This window comes from Astatotilapia calliptera, chromosome 4 (assembly GCF_964374335.1).
Source record: "Astatotilapia calliptera chromosome 4, fAstCal68.1, whole genome shotgun sequence".
Classification (NCBI taxonomy): Eukaryota; Metazoa; Chordata; class Actinopteri; order Cichliformes; family Cichlidae; genus Astatotilapia; species Astatotilapia calliptera.
The window spans coordinates 17,144,004-17,163,013 of record NC_137425.1 but is presented as its reverse complement, the minus strand read 5'-3'; the positions used below and the strand labels follow the sequence as shown (position 1 = coordinate 17,163,013).

Sequence of the window (19,010 nt, the reverse complement as noted above, 5' to 3'; positions counted from 1 at the left end):
GACACGTACAGAGGTTTTTGGACACGTGTGGCTACAATCGATGTCAGTCACAGTCAGTAACTAAAGCTATGTTCAACAAACCTTTTCTACGTGCATCATTTAATTATTACAGAGGGGAATAATAACTCTAAACAGCTAATAAAAACAATGCAGACAAGGATTAAATCCTTGGAATATAAAAAATGAACGTTCATTGTTGTTGACTATAAATAGCTCATATCTTGAAAAAGCTACCTACCCCCCAAAAAAATTCACAAAATGTGTGATCCCAACTAAACACAATTTCGACTTGTGGTGCTTTTATGAATATAAGACATACATGTACATTACAAGATAACCTCAGACTTAAAAGACAGAATTTATGGTTAAAGCAAAACTCTTACAGAGTCTTGTCTCAGGTTGATGCCTTTTTCAACGGGATCAAGTACTTGAATGCAGCTTAAAATGAACCTGTTGCTATGTAACTGAGCGTAAACAACAGGGGTAAGTAGCGGCATACTGAATTTATCGATAACACCAGCTGGTTTTCTGTATTTTTAAGCGTTTTACGGTGACAAAAACAGCAGTAGTTAGGTTTGGCTTTGGCTAAATTCATTTATTTATTTCTTAGAGAGCCAATGACGGTGTTTGGCAGTATATTCAGAGCAATATCCTCAAATTTGCATACAATGATGTGAAAAAGCATTTACCCCCTTCCTGGTTTCTTAAGTTTTGTTTGTTTTTAATGACATATTTTTCTTTTTTCTTTTTTTATCAGAGTGTAAAGTGATGCCAAGTCTGTCTCCGGTCACAAAACAGCAGCATGAGCTCGGAATATATTATCTCTGAGCCCACGTCGATGGACAAAGAGATCCTGCAGCATGCTGTGCATGAACAGTTTAAACCAGATCACATCCTGCGTTTTCCAGATGCGAGCCAAATCCACTTTAATGAAGTCCAGAAATTAAGACTGGAGTACAAAAGTAAGGGGAAATCATGAAGGTGATGAGGAATGTAGCAATGTTTAGCATGCTGATTTTGTTTGAGTGAGAGGATGCTTTTTTATACATTTTCAGACATCCTGAGGATTGATCACTTATGGGACTTCTCATCTTTGTCCAAACTTGAGTTAAATAACAATGCTATAGAAAAGATCCAGGGACTGGACCATCTGATTAATCTGACGTGGCTTAGTAAGATACAAAGTTTGTTCTTGTTGACCAAATGATGTGTAGGCACTGCCATCTTATATCAGCTCAGAATCTACTGGTAATGATGAGAGTCATTTCGAATGTGTCCCTCAGATCTGTCATTCAACCAGATTGAGAAAATAGAGGGTCTGGAGTGTGTGCAGAAGCTTGAAGTGCTGAATCTATCCAACAACAAAATCTCTGTCATTGAAAATATGGACACACTTGAGAACCTAACTCACTTCTTCATTTCAAACAACCTAATTGGGCAGTTGGATAATGTAAGAAACGTTTCTGCATTTGCCATGCAAGTATGGGGAAACATTCATGTGATACTGTTTAATTAACCTAATGCATTTCAAAGGTGCTCTACCTCAGGAAGTTCAAGAACCTGGCAGCGTTCAACCTGTTTGGAAATCCTTTCCTAAACGAGGGTGATTACAGATTTTTCATCGCTGCCTACTTTCCAAAGCTGATGTTCCTAGACTCCAGAATACTTGACCAGAAGACAGTAAGTGCAAACCCAATCTACATTTTGTTCTGCGCTTACCTTTAAAGTAGCATTTACATACACATTTACAGAGTATGAGTATACCCAAGCCTAGGACATGTATGAGGACAGTGAGACAGTGGTGAGGTGTGCAGAAGGAGTGACACATTAGTTCAAGATGGGGATAGGATTACACCTGAGCCCCTTTTTGTTTGCAGTGGTGATGGACAGGTTGACTACGATGTTTGCAGATGAAAATGGGATCCGTAGTGAGAGTAGCGAGCAGGTGGAAGAGAGTCTGGAGAAATGGAGGTGTGCTAGAGAGAAGAAGGAAGGTCAGCAGAAGCAAAACAGAGTATGTGTGTGAATGAGAGGGAGACAGATGTAACAGTAAAGCTGACTGTACCCAAGCTTGTTTGAAAGTCATCCTCATGTGCATTTATGAATTGCTGGTTGATGCAGAGTAACAAAATTTTATTTCTGTGTACGTACAGAGAAAGGAAGCATCTATCAAATATCACTATGTCCTTGAGAAAATGAGACTTGAAGAGCTGGAGCTACACCAGGCTGATGAGGCTCGACAAAGACACGAAGCTGAGCTAAAATTACACCGAGTACTATCTTTTTTTTGTGACTCATCTGTTGATTTGTATACATACAGTCTGACACTTATGTTTTCTTTTTTGTTGTTTTTTGTGAAGGATGCCTTTGTGGAGTTCCTTAATGGCTCTTCTCTGTTTAAGACCATGTTTAAAGATGATCCAAAAGCACAAACACTGCACTGTGCACCAGGAATGGATTCTCTGATTCAAAGATATCTTTTATCATCCTGGTTTCCTAATCCATGCGTGCATTTTTATTATTGTCATAGTACAGGCTAAACCAATCATTCCTTTTGGTTCCTTGACCTTGCACTTACGTTTGAGCACCAAATGGGGGAGCTGTGTACACAGTTATTTGAAAGGGGCTTGGCTGAGCACAAACGAAGGGAGACAGAGGTGAAGTCTTTCTTCAGTTGCCAAGAAAAGGCTGTGACAGACTGCCAGGAGAAGGCATCGCAGATGTTAGCAAAGTTTAATCATGAACACAAAGAGGCAAGCCTTTTCCGTGTGCACAGTGATTTACATGAATGCAGTGACTCAGCATGAGATGATATTTTGTGTTTTCTCCTTTAAAGCGGACAGAAGAGTTGCAGCAGTTATCAGACCCAGAGGTACGCAAAGTCAAGATTGACCACTGCAATGGTGAAATTAACCGGCTCTGTAAAAACCTCATGACACTGGAGTTTCAGCTGGTCAGCGAGATGGAGGTTAGTGTATGCTAGAGTTTGTACACTTGTATAATTTGTAAAATATCTCAATGAAATCTCATGAAATTTCTTATTTTATAAATTATGTTAAAATACTTGATATGTCATGAGACTGTATGTCTGTGTTTCACATTTAATCAAAGTGATGCTGCTTGGTCATTTTAGGAGAAGATCAAAACTTTTGAGAGCAGAATCTCAGACATGGTTAGACACTTCAGTGAAATCGCACAGGGGATATATCCTTTTTTTTTTTTACAGGAAAATAACAGAACTGCCTCAAAAACATTCTAAAAACACTCATTACTGTATGCTAGTAATTATATAGTCATGAGCACTCCAACTCACTGGTGACCTGTCCCTGCAACCTTAAACTGGATAAGCAGAAGAAAGTGGTTCATCAACTCACCAGAGTGTCGTAGCACAAATGAGGGTTTAATGGGGTTTAATCAAACAGATGTTTTCCTGTGTGAGTGATTTCTTTAACAAAACAATACGTTCTCCCACTGTCGAGATCTTGAAGATGACTATTATCAGAAGATGCAAATAGTTGCTGCTAAAATCTTGCAGACAGTGGCCAGAGACGCCCGGAAGGAGGACTTGCCAGATGATGTTATAATGGTCAGTGTCGTCCTTTATAAGCCAAACTGGTATTACAAAATATATGGTTACAAATATATGGCTGAAAAAAAAACCCCTGCAAGTTTCTGTCTCTGTTCTGGTCTTTGTTAATCTAACAGATAACTGTGCATGAATAGAGGGTGCAGATCATTGCGTGTAGTTTTCAAAGAGTGAAAAAAGAAAAAGAATCAAAGAAAATACAAAAACTGCATTATATTTTTTTCAATTCCAGATCAAGTATAATATATTTCTTCAGGTGAGCTTAAAACATGGTGCGCTAACAGTATCAAGGCCTCATTCTGTCACTCCTATGTTTTATATTTTAGCTGTTTGAAGACAGAGATGCAGTGATAGATGCACTGGCCACAGCCCACAATAACCACCTCCTGAAGATCAATGACCGAGAGACTCAGCTGACTACAGGCATCAGTGCCTGGAAGGAGGCCCTCATTAAGGGGGTAGAGAACTGAAATTACATTAAACAAACAGTCTAATGTAAAGTCGACATATAAATCTTGTACTTACCGTCATTTCTTTATATGTTGCTTCCAAGTAACCAAATCTTTTTGTATTTTTTAAGTGATCTTGAGCAGTAGTTCTGTAGGATTTCCAATAGTGTTTCTTGAGAGAACAGAATCCAAAGAAGAGATTTGAATGTCCTTCAACTATTCCTGAAAACTACGATTAAGAGAGTTCAAACTGTTGAAGAATAAAGGTGGACATAATAAATACTGATTTTCAGGCTCTGCTTTGTTTTCCAGTTGTTTTTTACGCCTTTCAATAAATCACTGCATGCATTTCCCATTTTCTTAGCAAAATATAAAGAAATGAGAGGGGGACTCAAGACCTTTGCACTCTATTTTAATATTTCTTTGATCAAAGACTATTTATTTGTTTGATGGCTTTGTTGCTTTTTACAGATACGAGATGAGGAACTGAAGCGGAACCGCATGAACATCTCAGACATCCACAGATATGTGGATAATTTGAGGGAGCAGCTGGAGGAGTTGATATAGTGGAAACCACTTGGTGGCCTCAAGAACACTTCAAAAACCACTGTCAGTGAATACAGTTGTATTCACAAATGAGGGTTCAAACACTACCGCTAAAAGAGAAAAAAAGATACAGAGCAAGAACCTATACTCGGGGCATGAGCTACTGTGCTGTGAAAAAGTATTTAACCCCTTTCTGATTTCTCTGTTTTGTGTGTGTGTATTTATCACAGTGGCTCTGTGATGTACTTGCACATTCGTTCTGCAAATGAAAGGTTGCTGGTTCAGTTCCAGGCAGAGACACAAATCCCCTTTGGGGGAAGGAAAGGCATCTATACAACCACCTCTGCTCACAACAAAGAAAACTGCAGTTCACTACAAACAAATTCAGATAAGACAACATCAATTGCCCTGAATTTCTCTGTAAAAGATTCATTTATTGGTGAAAAGGCCAAAACGACCAAGGAAAGATAAGCAAAACGGTGGAGAGTAAACAAGGAATCTTAAAATCCAAAAGCCCTTGAAGAAGTGAAAAGTGGAGGTCGTAGGTCAAAGAAATTGAATAGAAAATAAAGAGAAGAAAGTTATAAGTGCAAAGCGGGAAGTGCTGAATGTCAAGAAAGCACAGAAAGGGAAGAAAAGGAGAAAGCAGCAAGCAAAAATACAAAACAACTGTTGGAAGTGCAGAAAGTATTTGAAGAGGAGAAAAGTGTAACACAGATGGCAAAAAAGAAACTTCAAAACACAAAACGGGAAGCGGAAAATGCCAAGAAAGAATTACAGGAAGTCCTTAAAGCGCTTGAAGAGGAGAAAAGTAAAAGGCAGGAGGCAACAAACGAACTGGAGAATGCAAAGAAGGAAGCTGAACAGCTAAAGAAGGAGTTATTGAATGTCCAGAAAACACTTGAGGAAGAAAAGGGGGTAAACAGGAGGCAAGAAATGAGACTGAAAATGTAAAGAAGGCATTGTTAGAAGCTCAAAAAGCACTTAAGAAGGAGAAAAAAATGCAAGAGACAGCAAAGGCAATGCAAAATACAAAGAATGTTGAAAATATAGAGATCAAATTACAGGAAGCCTGGAAAGCATTGGAAGAGGAAAAATGTAAGATAAGATAAACCTTTATTAGTCCCACACGTGGAAAATTTTGGTCAGTGTGCAATGCAGTAATGTATTCACAAGTTTGTTTGTTGATGTTATTTTTTTGTCAGAGACTGTTTGCAAACATCTCTTGCTTTCATCCCCCTGACCCCCACCCCTACCCCTGCCCCATTTCTTCCCACCACCCTACATCATCCACTGATATTCCTGACTTAGGAAACACCCAAGTGGACATTTTTTTTTACATAGAACCAAATGTACTGATGAAGACATCACGGCCACAAGCTGCCCCAGACCATCCACACTACCACCACCATGTTTGACTGTTGGCATGAATAAACTAATATATTGGTATAAATCAGAAAGGAGGAAAATAGTTTTTCACAGCACTGTAAATGAGCATTAGTCTAGAAAAGACAGTGGTGTATGTGAATAACGTGTCTTCTTTTTTCCATCATGGATGTTTAACCTATATTTGTGGACGGTACAGCAAATTATGTTTTTTGGGAAGCGTTCCTGAGTCCATGCACTGGAATAGCACCTGTGTGTAATGCAGTGATTTTGAGCCTTGTCTCTTAGGCAGAGATTTTCTCTGAATCTTTTGATGATTTTATGTGCTGTAGATGAAGAGATATTTAGTCTTTACAATTGCATGTTATGGAACTGAAATTGTCACACAATTTGTATACACTGTTTTTTTCCAGATTGGTGAGCCGTTGACCATTCTGCTCTTTTGTTTACCTAATTATGTAATTGAACTGCTGTGAATTAACCTTAATTGATCTCAACACTTTCTAAAATATTGTATGATTCTATGTGTGATTTCAGCACTTCAGCACTAAATCATGCAAACGTGAGTTGGTCGCTGTCTGTGTTAAAGTGTATAAATAAAGCTACTGTTAAAAGAAAAAAATCTTGAACTGCGTGAGATTTGAATACAATACCCAGAACAACTTTCGGTGCCTTTTCCAATAAGAATCCAGCTGAAGCAGCCGCGCGCCAGTTCCCAGCCAATCAAATTCAGGGAAGAGGCGTTTGGCAGAAGCGAGTTCTCGGACTAGGTTTTCATTTGAGCGAAGTTTTGGAGCTCTGAGAATTTACGTAGCTGACAGGCCCTCCTGTCTCAGCACCCACTTTTTCTCTCTGCAACTGCGGTGTTCCCGGTGACAAAGCTCATGACGGTTGCTGACGGTGGCACCTTATCGCTCGTCATGCCTGTCCGAGCAGAGTACCGCGGCACCACCCGATCGGCCTGCCCATCCTCGGCCTCTCTCGTCCCCCCTGCCCCGATCAACACCCACCAGCCGGGGGTGGCCACCTCGCTTCTGTACAGCGGCGCACAGTTTCGTGGATACCAGAAGAGTAAAGGCAACTCGTACGACGTTGAGGTGGTCTTGCAGGTAATTTTGTGGTCCTGTATAGTTATATACAAAGTCTGCATATGAGTAGACTCTGTGCATCCATAGTTGCTAACTTGCTATCTTTCCAGATGTTAGCTTCATTAGCTCATTTTTTGTTTTTTGTTGCTTTTCCTACATGTTGAGCAAATTTTGAGCTAGCTTAATGACCTTATGTCTTCTTTTGGAGTTTGAATTTGGGACAACTTGGCTTTAAAAACCGATGTTTCACAGACAAGTTGACGTTTAACCCCCCCCCCCCCCCCCCCCCCCCCCCAAAGCTACCTAAATTGCAGTATTAATATAGCAGCTGGTGTTGACACAGCTAATATAATATTTCCCATCTCGGTGAGCTTTCCCACCAACTTACAGACAGTTTTCTTGTTACCATGAAGGATTTTGTGCTCGTCATGTGGAACCATCAGTAAAATATGTGTTCTGTCTTTCTCAGCATGTGACTGTAGAGGACTCGTATTTGTGTGGCTACCTGAAAATCAATGGCCTGACTGAGGTAAGTCTCCCAGCTACATCATGAGTAGTAAGACTGACCTTTATTCTTTTGAAGTCGTTCCACTGACTGGTTTCCACTCGCTTTAAGCAGACTGCAATGTGACAGAGTACATTAGACCAGTGGTTCACAACGTTTCCACTTCAAAAGCAAAAAATCTTAAAAATGTAATCAATCAACTTATGAGTAAAAGAAGAGCCAAGTTTAACTTTAGTTAAATAATGGCCAGCTTGGTTGCATCAACCAACTCCTCTTTTTTTAAAACTTTCCCTAGAACAATCCCATTCATTCAACTTAAGAAAAGTAGATTTGGCTAGATGTGAGGCCTTTAGGGCTAACCACACATGCTTAAGCTCAAGTGTCAGCTGTATACCCATTACATTATGTAACATATGGAAGCAAAAAGGTCAGGGGGATCTTGGGTTAAAGTTCAGCTTTGGCAGAGTGAGTGAAAGAAGAGAAGTCAGGTTGTGAGTGAAGGAGTTGTATTAAAGCTCACCTGGTATCCATGAGAAAATTAAAGCAAGGGAGCATTCCTCTTAATGCTGCTTTATTATTTTTATATGTTATACAGTACCATATTTTAAGAAATTGTGAAAGCAGCCAGATGAAAAGGAATAATGCACTACATCTATTCTGCTGATCCTGAAGCTTAAGCCCTGCCCATCAACATGTAAATCACAGGAAATCTGGACATTTGAATAGGCTGTTTGCACAGTGCAGGATAAATGCAGTTTTAAAACGAGTACCAAATCACGTTGCGAACAGTCCCGTTTTATCTTTCCCTCCTAATTCATTCTGTGTCTGGCAGGAGTATCCGACTCTAACAACGTTCTTCGCTGGAGAAATGATCAGCCGGAAGAGGCCATTTTTAACTAGAAAGTGGGATGCGGATGAGGATGTGGATAAAAAACACTGGGTAAGTCCTGCTGATTTTTAATTTACTGATTTTAACTGCTGCAGGAAGTGCTGTTAATAATTTTACAATGATCAAAGAAGTAGTACTTGATCATTAAAGTACATGTGAACGAACAATGTGCTTTTAGTTTTCTTCATCATTGATTTTTAAGTTTTTGGACATGTGTCAGTTTTCTCTAGCTTGGAAAACTGGATACCATGACACAGCTTTTTCTCAAAAGGGCACAGTTAAAGTCGCCACAGCTCCTTATCTAACCAGTTTGAGGGCAGTTTGTGTCCTCATGTCTTTCAGGAAAGCCTTTCCTAATGTTGTGTGTGGAGGTCATTGCTTCGCCATTCCTGATTTTTCAGCTAACAATGGGTGTTAAATAACACCTATTGTGTTATTTAACACTTATACTACTTTATCCCCTACTTTATCTTCTACATGGCAGAAGATAAAGTAGGGGAATCAAACAAAGCCTATTTCACAACAGTTTTGTTTTTTTGTTTTTTGACCTGATATTAAGGAGTATGAGTAGCACAGGTGTTACTAATGATGCAGTGCTTTAATTAATGTGATTGCTGACACCTGTTTACCAACTCTTTTATATCCAAATGGTTACTGTCAGAAGATCTGTTGCAGATGTTGGTATTTATTTCCTGCTCTTCTGTTTTGTCACCAGAGCAAGTTTAAGGCTTTTTGCAAATATGCCAGGAACTTCAACTCTGATGACTTTGACTATGATGCACTGGAAAACAGTGACTATATCTTCATGAGGTGGAAGGTTGGCACTCTGTCATTCATTTTAGCTGTGAAATTAATTTGTGCATGTTCTCAGCTTGGGGTCAGACTTTAACCTCCGCTCTTGTTGTGCATTCAGGAGCAGTTTCTAGTTCCAGACCACACGATCAAAGATATCAGTGGTGCCTCCTTTGCAGGTTTCTACTACATCTGCTTCCAGAAGTCCACAGCCACTATTGAGGGTTACTATTATCATCGGAGCTCAGAGTGGTAATTACTAATCATTAAAACAGTTTTCACACATGCACCTCAGCCGCGTGACTTTGCATCCATGTGTTTGTTGGAATGTTGTGTAAAATTTTGCAAATCGTAAACTTTTATTCACAGTAGTACAAATAAAACGATCAAATGTACCATTTTAAGAAAAATATTAACTCATTTGTAATTTGATGCCAGAAACGCGTCTCAAAAGTTGAGAAAGGGCTGTGTTTACCAATGTGTAGCCTCCTATTTTCTTAATCTTCTATAAACTACCTGGAACAGACAAGTTCAGCTGCTGGGCTTTCGTCTTCATAGAATTGTAGCTGCCCGAGTTGGCTTTGTTGTACGTTTTGTTTCACTATGTGCCAAATGTTTTTAGTTGGTGAAAGGTCTGGACTGCAGGCAGGCAGTTCAGCACCTGGACTCTTCAACTATGAAGCCATGCTGCTGTAATTGATGCAGTATATGGTTTAGCATTGTCTTGCTGAAATATTGAAGGCCTCCTGTGGGGAGAAAAGACTTATGGATGAGAGGATATGTTCTAAAACCCGCATATACCTTTTAGCACTGATCGTTAGGGATGGGTATCGTTTAGGTTTTATCCGATACCGGTGCCAAATCGGTACTTTTGAAACGGTGCCGGTGCTCAAACCGGTGCTTAAAGAATGGAGAACACAAAATTGGTCCAAAAACCTCTCATGTTCAGCTGTTTTTTGTAAAAATATAACAATGTTAGCCTTTTCTGCAGCTATGGGGCATATATGGTATCACTCTTGGCTGGAAGCAGTGCTTAAACAATGGAAAAAACACAAACTTTGTCCTAAACCTCTCATGTTTAACTGTTTTCCACTTTTTCTTTGGTCATTTTAGCCTTTTTAGCCAGGGTGCAGGGAGTATCTGCCATCAAACAAGAGGACAGCCGCATGTAGCTATGATGATGTTTGCTAGTTCACCTTACATGCATTAATGTAATAACGTGGTTAGCCTACTCAACGTAAATTAGCTACTCACGCAGAGAAGAACGGCTGCTGCCACCATCATCCGTCATCATTTCTGCTACACTGGCAGGGCTAGGGGCTAGGACTCTCCTCTTCGTGTTTTTGGGGGATGTTGCATAACAGGCAACCCGCCCGCAGTAGATGCGCTCGGTGTGAGGTCTCGCAGCAAGCTATCAAATACGGCGCATTTCTGGGCTTTTAAAAAAAAACGCTATGCGTCGCCAGGTGTTTCATCAGATTCGAGGTGTTACCTCCTTTGACAGTATCACAGTATCAGCTTAAAGCACTTGTTGCAGGCTGCTGAGTTTGCATATTTTGCTATGAAGTACAGCCAGACTTTTGACCGCTTCGCCTTGGACATTTTTAATCTGTAGCTCTGCTCTAACAGAACGTACGTACCTGGCCCCGCCTACTATCCTCGGAAACGTAAAATGATTGGCTAGAATCTAAAGTGTATCACAGCTCAGGAAAAAAAAAGCACCGAAATGTGCGCTGCTTTTCGGTCTGGTTACTACCGTTTATGTCAGAACCGGTGCCATGATGGCACCGGACACCGGTACCCATCCCTACTGATCGTGCTTGTTCCAGATGTACAAGCTGCCAATTATAGGCACTAATGCACTCATATACCAGAGAGATGCTGGCTTGTTAGAGTATTGCCAACAACAAGGTGGTCAATCTCCTTTTTTGTCATAAGGACCAGCTTTCTTATTTTTCAAAAGGTATTTCAATTTCCTTGACCTTCAACACAATCTGAATCTGAATTAGAGAAGCAGAAACAAATGAATTGATGATTTTTAGTCTTGTGTGCTGATTTCTTCAGATTCTCAGTCTTTGATATGATACTGTAAATCAGATATTCAGTCTTCACAATTCTGTGTTATGAAACGTTTTTCTGAATTGGTTCAATAGTTTCTAGATGCGGTTTCCTGTCGATTGCTAAGCTCCAACCATCCTTGCTTCTGGGAAACTTTGCCTCTCTTAGATGAACTTTTCAGACATGTTGTTACATCAACTTCAAAATGAGTTAAAGTATTTAAGTGTTACACTTGTGCAGTTCAAACATTTTGTTCTGAAATTTACAAATCACTGTTTGTTTTTATTCATTTGTCCAAGTTTTTTGGTATTGGGATTGTAAAGGGGAAGAGTAGCAGTGGTAATAAATGCTTTGCTACTGAAAGTAAGCCAGGACTATATGGTGGCTATAATAGCAGAAAAATATAAATTGGGAGGTGGTGCAAAGTGGGAATAAATTGGAACAGTATCAGGGTTATTATGTATCACTAGAGGGAGTCATCCCAATTTGAATAGGTGTACTCACACAACATTGATATAATTCCTGAAGGTAATAATATTTCCTCATGTTTCCTTAAGTTTTAAATTGCTTTCAACAGTCCTTTGTATTCTTTTCTATAACTTGTTATGGCCTCATATTGCTGTCATTTCACTCATGTTACTGCCTGAAAGCATTGTAAAACCTGCACAAGTTGTAATGTTTCTAATCTCTCTGTGTGAAGCACATTTACTGTACTTAGAATTAAATGTGCTATATAAATAAAAATTGCCATTTGTACTATTAACTCAGTCAGCCGAAGGACTGATGGGCTTATTCCATCCCAAGGCATCAGTCACCCACAATTGACAAAAATGACTCCTCCTCCTACAGGTTTAGAAAGAATTTAGTCAAACATGCAGACAATGATCACTGTATGATTCTTTACCCAAACCATGCTTGATGTTTAGGGGATAGCTGCCATTTTTTCAGGCGAAATTCTTAAACGCTGATACATTGTGGTATAATGTGCACAATGTTTGGCTTAATTATTGCAGCAGATGAGATCCTATCAGGAATGTTTCCAGAAGTGTCTCTCTCTTTGCCAGTTGTTTACTTTTTCAAATTAAAACTGAATCTGCGCCATTTGCAAAAACTTTGTTTTCTGAGTCTTAAAGTACCCAAGTAGCGCCGGTTACTTTAAGTTTGCAGTTTTTCACATGAACACATGTCTCATGATTGGTTTTGTTTTTCCAACTTATTTCCTGCAGGTACCAGTCTTTAAGCCTGAACCATATTCGAGAGCACAGTATGCCTATTTACGAATTTCGGTGACGTGGCTGTGCAGGGATGTGGAGTGACAAAAGAAGGTTCATGCTGCCCTGTGCTTAAACGGGATGGAGAATCCTTTAATGCCAAGAATGGAGGTGACCCATTTTCCTCACTGGCAAGGAAAAACACAGCTGGTCAGACACTCTTCTGCTGGACTGCTAGAAAGAAGGCACAGATGAAGAACCATAAGGAAGATCTGTGAGACGTGGAATTTTCTCACAGTTGCTGCGGCAGATTGAAATTTGTTTTCTGGTTTTGTTTGTTTTTCCTGCACTTGTAAAAAAAAAAAAAAAAAAGAAAAGAAAATTCCTCAGTAGTTCAAAACAGATTTCCTCCATTTGTTTCTGTTAAGACAAAGTGTTGCTTTTAAGAGTTGGGGAAAAAAAGAGTAAAGCTTAATATATTTATCTTATTTGAAAGATACAAAATCTTTGAGGACCTGTGATGATTAACGAGTTAGACGCGCAACAAGCAGAGATGCATGAGAGCTTTTATGCAGGTTCTATATGATCAGGGATGGTATGCTGCTGTAATGTTCAGGCAATATGTATTTTAGTAATCCTGATATGGATGAGCTGGAAATGAGTGAAAACCTTGTTTGTAAAAAGCTGCAGCTTTTTGAAAAATCATCTCAACTTTGTAAAGTGTTTATCTATGCAAGCCAAAGATTAATAATGGGTCGAATTTCTTACACCACTTAATTTTAGTTTTTATTTTAATTTTCAGATCACTTCTGTTTAAGGGAGATTTATTTATTTTAAATCAGGAGTAAAATGTAAGGGGGGGGGGGTTAATTATACTAACCATCAACCTGAAGCACAGCAACTGTAACCAGTGACTCATAATCTAGTTGAGATTGAAAGTTTTTTTGGGGGGTTTGTGCCAAGTAAAATATTTCTGGGAAGAGTTTGGAAAACTTCAGATTGAACACAAGAAAATGAACGCAGAGCTCTGACTGCAGTGTAACAAATTGGAGAATCAAATAATGTGTTGCTATAATGTTTAAAAGCACCTGTGTGTGGTTGTGAAAGCTTGATGGAAAAAGAATAAAACCACCTTTGATGCTTTAGGAAAAACCTGCTGCCTTACAATTTTAACTGTAAAGCTCCTGTTGTTTTTAAGATGGGTGACTAGTTTAATGTTGCTTTATTTGAAATCATGAACATTTAATAATATGAGAGAAACTGTGTGTTATCTGGCTAAGCTAAAGGTCAGACCTCGGGTATAAGTTGATGTGCGAATGCTATTCACACTACAGTCTTTTAACTCAAGCGAGGAGATCGCAGATATTACTATCCTAATGACTCTTGTTACATGATTAACAAAAAACTGTAAAATGTGCAATGTAGAAGAAATGTTTATTTTGGAGTCTGTAAGTTTTATGAAAGATGGTGTATTCTAACTCTGCTGTGAGGAGAAATAAATAACTTTGATACATGTTTGTATGGTTGGCTGCTCTTTAAAGAGTGTTTTATAATAACAGCAATTACTTGGTACATTCTGAATCACATGTAACAGCAGCTAGCAGTAGCTGACCACACAAACCAAACTGCTTTTCTCTTGTGACCATCTCAGCCGATATCAATACTGTTGTTTAGCTGTTTGGGCAATAGTCCCACTTTGTAGTCCCTCTAACATGCTGGAAGTGCTGAAAAGTCAAAGTTAGCCATTGTTTGAGTCTCACCTCTGTTTCAGCCTGAACTGAATGAGGAAGTAGTCACTAATGCTAACTCTGTATCACAGTGACCATGAGAAAGCTATTTATCAAGACTTGGTCAAATAAAAGAGTTTTGCATTGTTAAACATTTCACTGGTTTGATCTTCCTTTAGTGTTAAATGCTAAGAGAAAATAAAATATATCTATGTTGAGCTGCTTCAGCTTTTATTTTATTTAATTTTTTTAAACATTTAACCGAATGAAATGGGCAGAGACTAAATGAATATTTTTGCTTTGGGGGTTATCCGCAGGCTGCTGATGACAGTCAAAGAACATAAAAGTCTAGAAAGAAAACAAAAATTGTCACCACGTTGGCCTACGTGCCACAGATCAAAATTCCTCAGAAGACAGGAAGAAATATTTACGGCCCACAGAAGGAAAGAGATGCCATTTTCCCCCCCCCCACTAACTTCCTCATCTGGCTTTAACAATGGTGGTTTCTTTCTTAAGAAATTAGTTATGAGTAGTTGTTTGCAGCAATACTTTATGGTCTTTGGTTTTAGACCAACAGCAGGAAATCCAATAATTACTCACACAAAAAAAAAAAAACACTTTCATAGGCGTGCATAATAAATCCATATTTATATATCAGAATCAAAGCTGTATGGATTTAAAAGAAGTGGTGCTCTATATTGTCAGGTATTTTTGTAAATTAATAAAATAAACTAGCAACGCTACCATTACAAACACTAGTTGTTCTTTTCATTACACCACATGTGTCATTTGTGCTACTTCATTATCTTCATGATCATGCAAATTGATCCTCTAATATATAAAAAATATTTTTGATCATTTCTGTGTTTAATTTATTCTACTTTTTTTCTTCTTGTAAAAAAAAAGTGCTACACAGAACGAAACATCACACAACATATTATCAAACAAAATTAACATTAAGCTTTACATTTGGATTAGACAAAGTCTCCAGGAAATGAATGTAAATCACTGTCATGGAAATACAACTGTGTGTGTGTGTGTGTGTGTGTGTGTGTGTGTGTGTGTGTGTGTGTGTGTGTGTGTGTGTAACAAAGAAAGAAAGAGAGAGAAAATCAGGAGTAAATTCTGTTCTTTTTTCAAAAATGAACACTAAAAAAAACAAAAACTGCAGTTTTATATAAATATCAATATAAATTCAACTTTTTTGTGAAAATATATTTTGTGTGATATGCACCAAAGCTAATTTGCAAGAATTTCCAGCATGTACACAACTGCAGATTTTCCCCCTCTGGTTGCCTACGTAAACCAGAGCCACACCTGCTCCGGTGGAGGAAGCATAAATTCACCTGCAGAGCCTCACTGCTTCAGTCACATACCTGGAAAAGGCTGAGCTAGTTTGACTGCAGCTCCCAAGCACCCATCTGTGCTGTCATTATGGAGGCTAAGCAGTATCCCATAAGCATCCATCTAGTTGGAGTACTGCAGAAGGAAAAGACCAAAGTAAGCAGCAAAGGATTTTTCACTTTCCTGGTTCTATGTGTGGGTATTTTTATTAAATAAAATGCGTGCCTCTCCTGAGAAAAGCTGCCTTTTCTTTTCCAGTTTTACAAGACTTCTGTGCTTTGGTCCGACGAGAGCAGTGTTGTGATTTACAGACGTTTTCGAGAATTCATGAAAATGCACGTGAGTATAAAACACCTTCTTTCTTTTGTTTTTTCCAAGTTGCACATATCCAGGTAACTTTTGTTTTGTTACTCAAATTATTTCTCACAGAAACAACTGAAGAAAGCATTCCCACCTGCAAACAAGCTGAGAAAATCTGACAGAATTGTCCCCAGATTTCGAGGTATGTTCGGGTCATGTAGACCACACTTGCTGCTTTACAAGAATCGCATGGTTCACTTACAGACCGATGGGATTGTAACTAAAATCGCTCTCTGGGATTTCAGAGGGGAGGGTGAAGCAAAAAAGTCGAGGGAAAGCCCCAACCAAGTCACTGGTGCGCCTGAAATATTTGCAGAAATATTGCAATGCAGTCCTGTCCTGTGACCAGCGAGTGACTCAGTCTGCAGAGCTCATCCAGTTCTTGAACCCTAAAGACCAGGACCTGCAGCCGGACTTTGCCAAAAACGGGTACGGCTAAACATTTATTACACAATAAATGTTTTATAATAGCTTTTAGTTAAAGTTACCCACACAGATCTAATTTAGGGACCGTAACATTTGCAAAATCTTGTATCTGCAGGTTCAATCTTCTGAGTGCACGAGTACATAAATAAATATGTATAATGCAAGATGAATGCATGACTCTGACATTGTGCACGTCTGTGTTGCTCTTCCTCCTCAGCATCATCATCATGCCCCCGGAGGATGAACTCAGAAGCGAAGGACTTCACGCAAACGCCGGTGAAGTGACCCAGCCGTTTATCACAGAAGCATACACGTGTGTCGCCCCGTATGACACCAAAGACTCCAAGAACAAACCTTTGAAAGTAGCCAAGGGTGACAAACTCGATGTGGTCATCAAAGACAAAGGAGGTGAGCCGACAGCTTTCAGTTAACACGGATAACTCAATGTGAGCAGTAAAATGCATGTTTCTGGTGATTCAGGATGGTGGCTGGTGGAGACTGAAGACAGGCGGATGGCCTGGTTTCCTGCACCCTATCTGGAGAGGACAAATGATGATAATGAAGATCATGAGGAGATTCCTGAAAAAGGTACACATAGCTACAGTTTTTCTTGTACCCTTTCTCACGACATTGCACTCTCATTATGTATTTCCTTATTCAGTGAATATCATTCATATTGCAAAGCATTATGTCTAATCCTTCATTCTCTCTCCAGGAGCACTCTACACTGCAGTCAAGAGCTACAAGGCCACCAAAACTGACGAGGTGACCGTAACCATAGGTGCTGTGGTGGAAGTCCTGCAGAAGTCTGAAAATGGCTGGTGGCTCGTCAGGTATTCTAGCCTGGGCTGAAACTTTTATTTCAAGTTATTTTGTTACAGATTCTTGCAAGCCATGAGAGTTGCAACCACCCAGATCTTTCTCTGTGACTGCCAAAAAGCCAGAAACACAGGTTGGGTCGCATGAACATTAGTACGCAACGATGAACAGCTGATAAAAGAAAAGACAGGCTCAGTGAGTGTCACTGCCCTGTCAACCAATCAGCAGAGGCAACTCAAATGAGATGAATAATCTATTTTAAGCACAGACAGTTAATGACCGATTATGTTTTCATGGTAATTTCCTTTGAAAAAGAAATTTAAATCTCTTCCGAATTTAAAAAGAATAAATAGAAGAATTTTGTACCATAGCGCAGCCTGATTTAACTGGATTTCTTTCATAACATCGGTTGTCATGGCTTAAAGTTTCACAAAAGGCCTGACACTTGTTATGTAGCCATGTATGTGGAAATAAAAGAACGATGCATGATTTCCAATTTTAAATTACTTTGATTTCTTCATTCTTGTCATCTAACAGATCCAGTGGGAAAATGGGTTACATTCCCACCATGATACTGCAGCCCCACCGCTACCCTCATATTCATAACACTTCCCATCACCTGGATCAGCGCCGCCACACTTCCCTTCTCGTTCCATCCTCGAATCTGGAACAGCACTCCCAACTGAGCCTCTCCCAAGGAAGCCTGCTGCAACATCCCCCCGTAAGGTCTTCGTCACCTCTCCTGATCCTGCCGGAGAGTAGGCAGAGGTCTGTGTCTCTTGAGGTTTTGTCTGAACAACCTCATGCACAGCCTGCTGCAAACAGTACCAGTGCTGCTACCGATATCTCCACTTCACCCACCTCTCCCTCTCACCCTCCTCCGCCCGTGATCACGGTGAAGATGGATGGAGAGGACGAAGAACGCGTCCTCTCCAGGAGTCAGACGGAGGATAGTGAGGATAGCTTTATGAGCGACAGCACCGACTTCAGCTTCAGTGACGACTCCAGCTTTAACTCGTCCCTGAACCTGAGCCCCACTGCCAATGATGAATGGCTGCGTCTCAGCCGCACCCCTCCACCGGGGACGAGCAACACCCTCAGCCCAACGAGCGGCCCAGGGGGGAGGCTGATCTCGAGTGTCTCTGATCCCACGCTCTACAAATCACCCAAAATACCCAAGGTGCCACCCAGACCGGGCGCCCAGGAGATCCTCTCCCGGTGTACTTCTGTCACCCGCAAGAATGCAGCAAAAGGTGCTCTGTCACCCAAGCTGAGATCATCAGCCGATAAAGTTCCTGTTTGAAAAGTAAAGCTTTATTTTTGTCACTGTTGAAGTGATAAAAGTACAGAAGAACAACTGTTCTTTTGTTTTAGATGATTAGATGAATATGTGATGGCTCCTGTATCATCACCACTTTGACCAATCGATCATTTAACATGCCTCGTTTTATTTTCCATACTGGAAGCCTTGTGTTGTGCCTTATATGCATATAGTCTGTGTAGATTCCACAAACGATGGCTCTTCTGCTCATTTTGACTGCAGGAAAAGTAAATGTTTGTCTGCATACCAGTGTGTGGAAGTTGTTTAAATTCCTGTTGAAAAACCTTCGCAGCCTATCCCGCCGCCTGTGCGTGCGGATAGTCAACAAACACACACTTCATTATCTGATCTGGGTGCACTCGTGTTACTGAGTAGCTGAGAGCAAATAAAAGCATTTTGGGGAACTCAACCTGTTTGTTTTGGCATGTTTCACATCTAAACCTTGTTTCAAACACATGAAGTTAGAAGGAAAATGTTGCAGTTCGGTTTTGAATGTCATAAAA

The 19,010-nt window shown here is 39.8% G+C and overlaps 3 protein-coding genes across 3 annotated transcripts; all 3 read left to right on the top strand.

Annotated features, from left to right (window-relative positions):
* Positions 1-333: 333 nt before the first annotated feature.
* drc3 (dynein regulatory complex subunit 3) lies at positions 334-6,589 on the top strand. Its single transcript, XM_080300330.1, has 12 exons — positions 334-962; positions 1,056-1,172; positions 1,284-1,450; positions 1,534-1,680; positions 2,154-2,273; positions 2,361-2,473; positions 2,579-2,753; positions 2,837-2,968; positions 3,134-3,204; positions 3,463-3,586; positions 3,913-4,044; positions 4,507-6,589. The coding sequence occupies exons 1-12, from the start codon at positions 803-805 to the stop codon at positions 4,600-4,602; spliced, it is 1,554 nt and encodes a 517-aa protein (XP_080156456.1). The 5' UTR covers positions 334-802; the 3' UTR covers positions 4,603-6,589.
* Positions 6,590-6,676: 87 nt separating this feature from the next.
* Positions 6,677-14,023, top strand: gid4 (GID complex subunit 4 homolog). The gene is made up of 6 exons (XM_026165117.2): positions 6,677-7,076; positions 7,525-7,584; positions 8,393-8,500; positions 9,165-9,266; positions 9,363-9,493; positions 12,526-14,023. Exons 1-6 carry the CDS (start codon positions 6,852-6,854, stop codon positions 12,587-12,589), a joined length of 690 nt encoding a protein of 229 aa, XP_026020902.1. The 5' UTR covers positions 6,677-6,851; the 3' UTR covers positions 12,590-14,023.
* Positions 14,024-15,589: 1,566 nt separating this feature from the next.
* Positions 15,590-18,916, top strand: noxo1a (NADPH oxidase organizer 1a). Its single transcript, XM_026165100.2, has 8 exons — positions 15,590-15,737; positions 15,840-15,920; positions 16,011-16,083; positions 16,187-16,370; positions 16,585-16,775; positions 16,848-16,955; positions 17,083-17,200; positions 17,724-18,916. Exons 1-8 carry the CDS (start codon positions 15,672-15,674, stop codon positions 18,487-18,489), a joined length of 1,587 nt encoding a protein of 528 aa, XP_026020885.1. The 5' UTR covers positions 15,590-15,671; the 3' UTR covers positions 18,490-18,916.
* Positions 18,917-19,010: the final 94 nt, after the last annotated feature.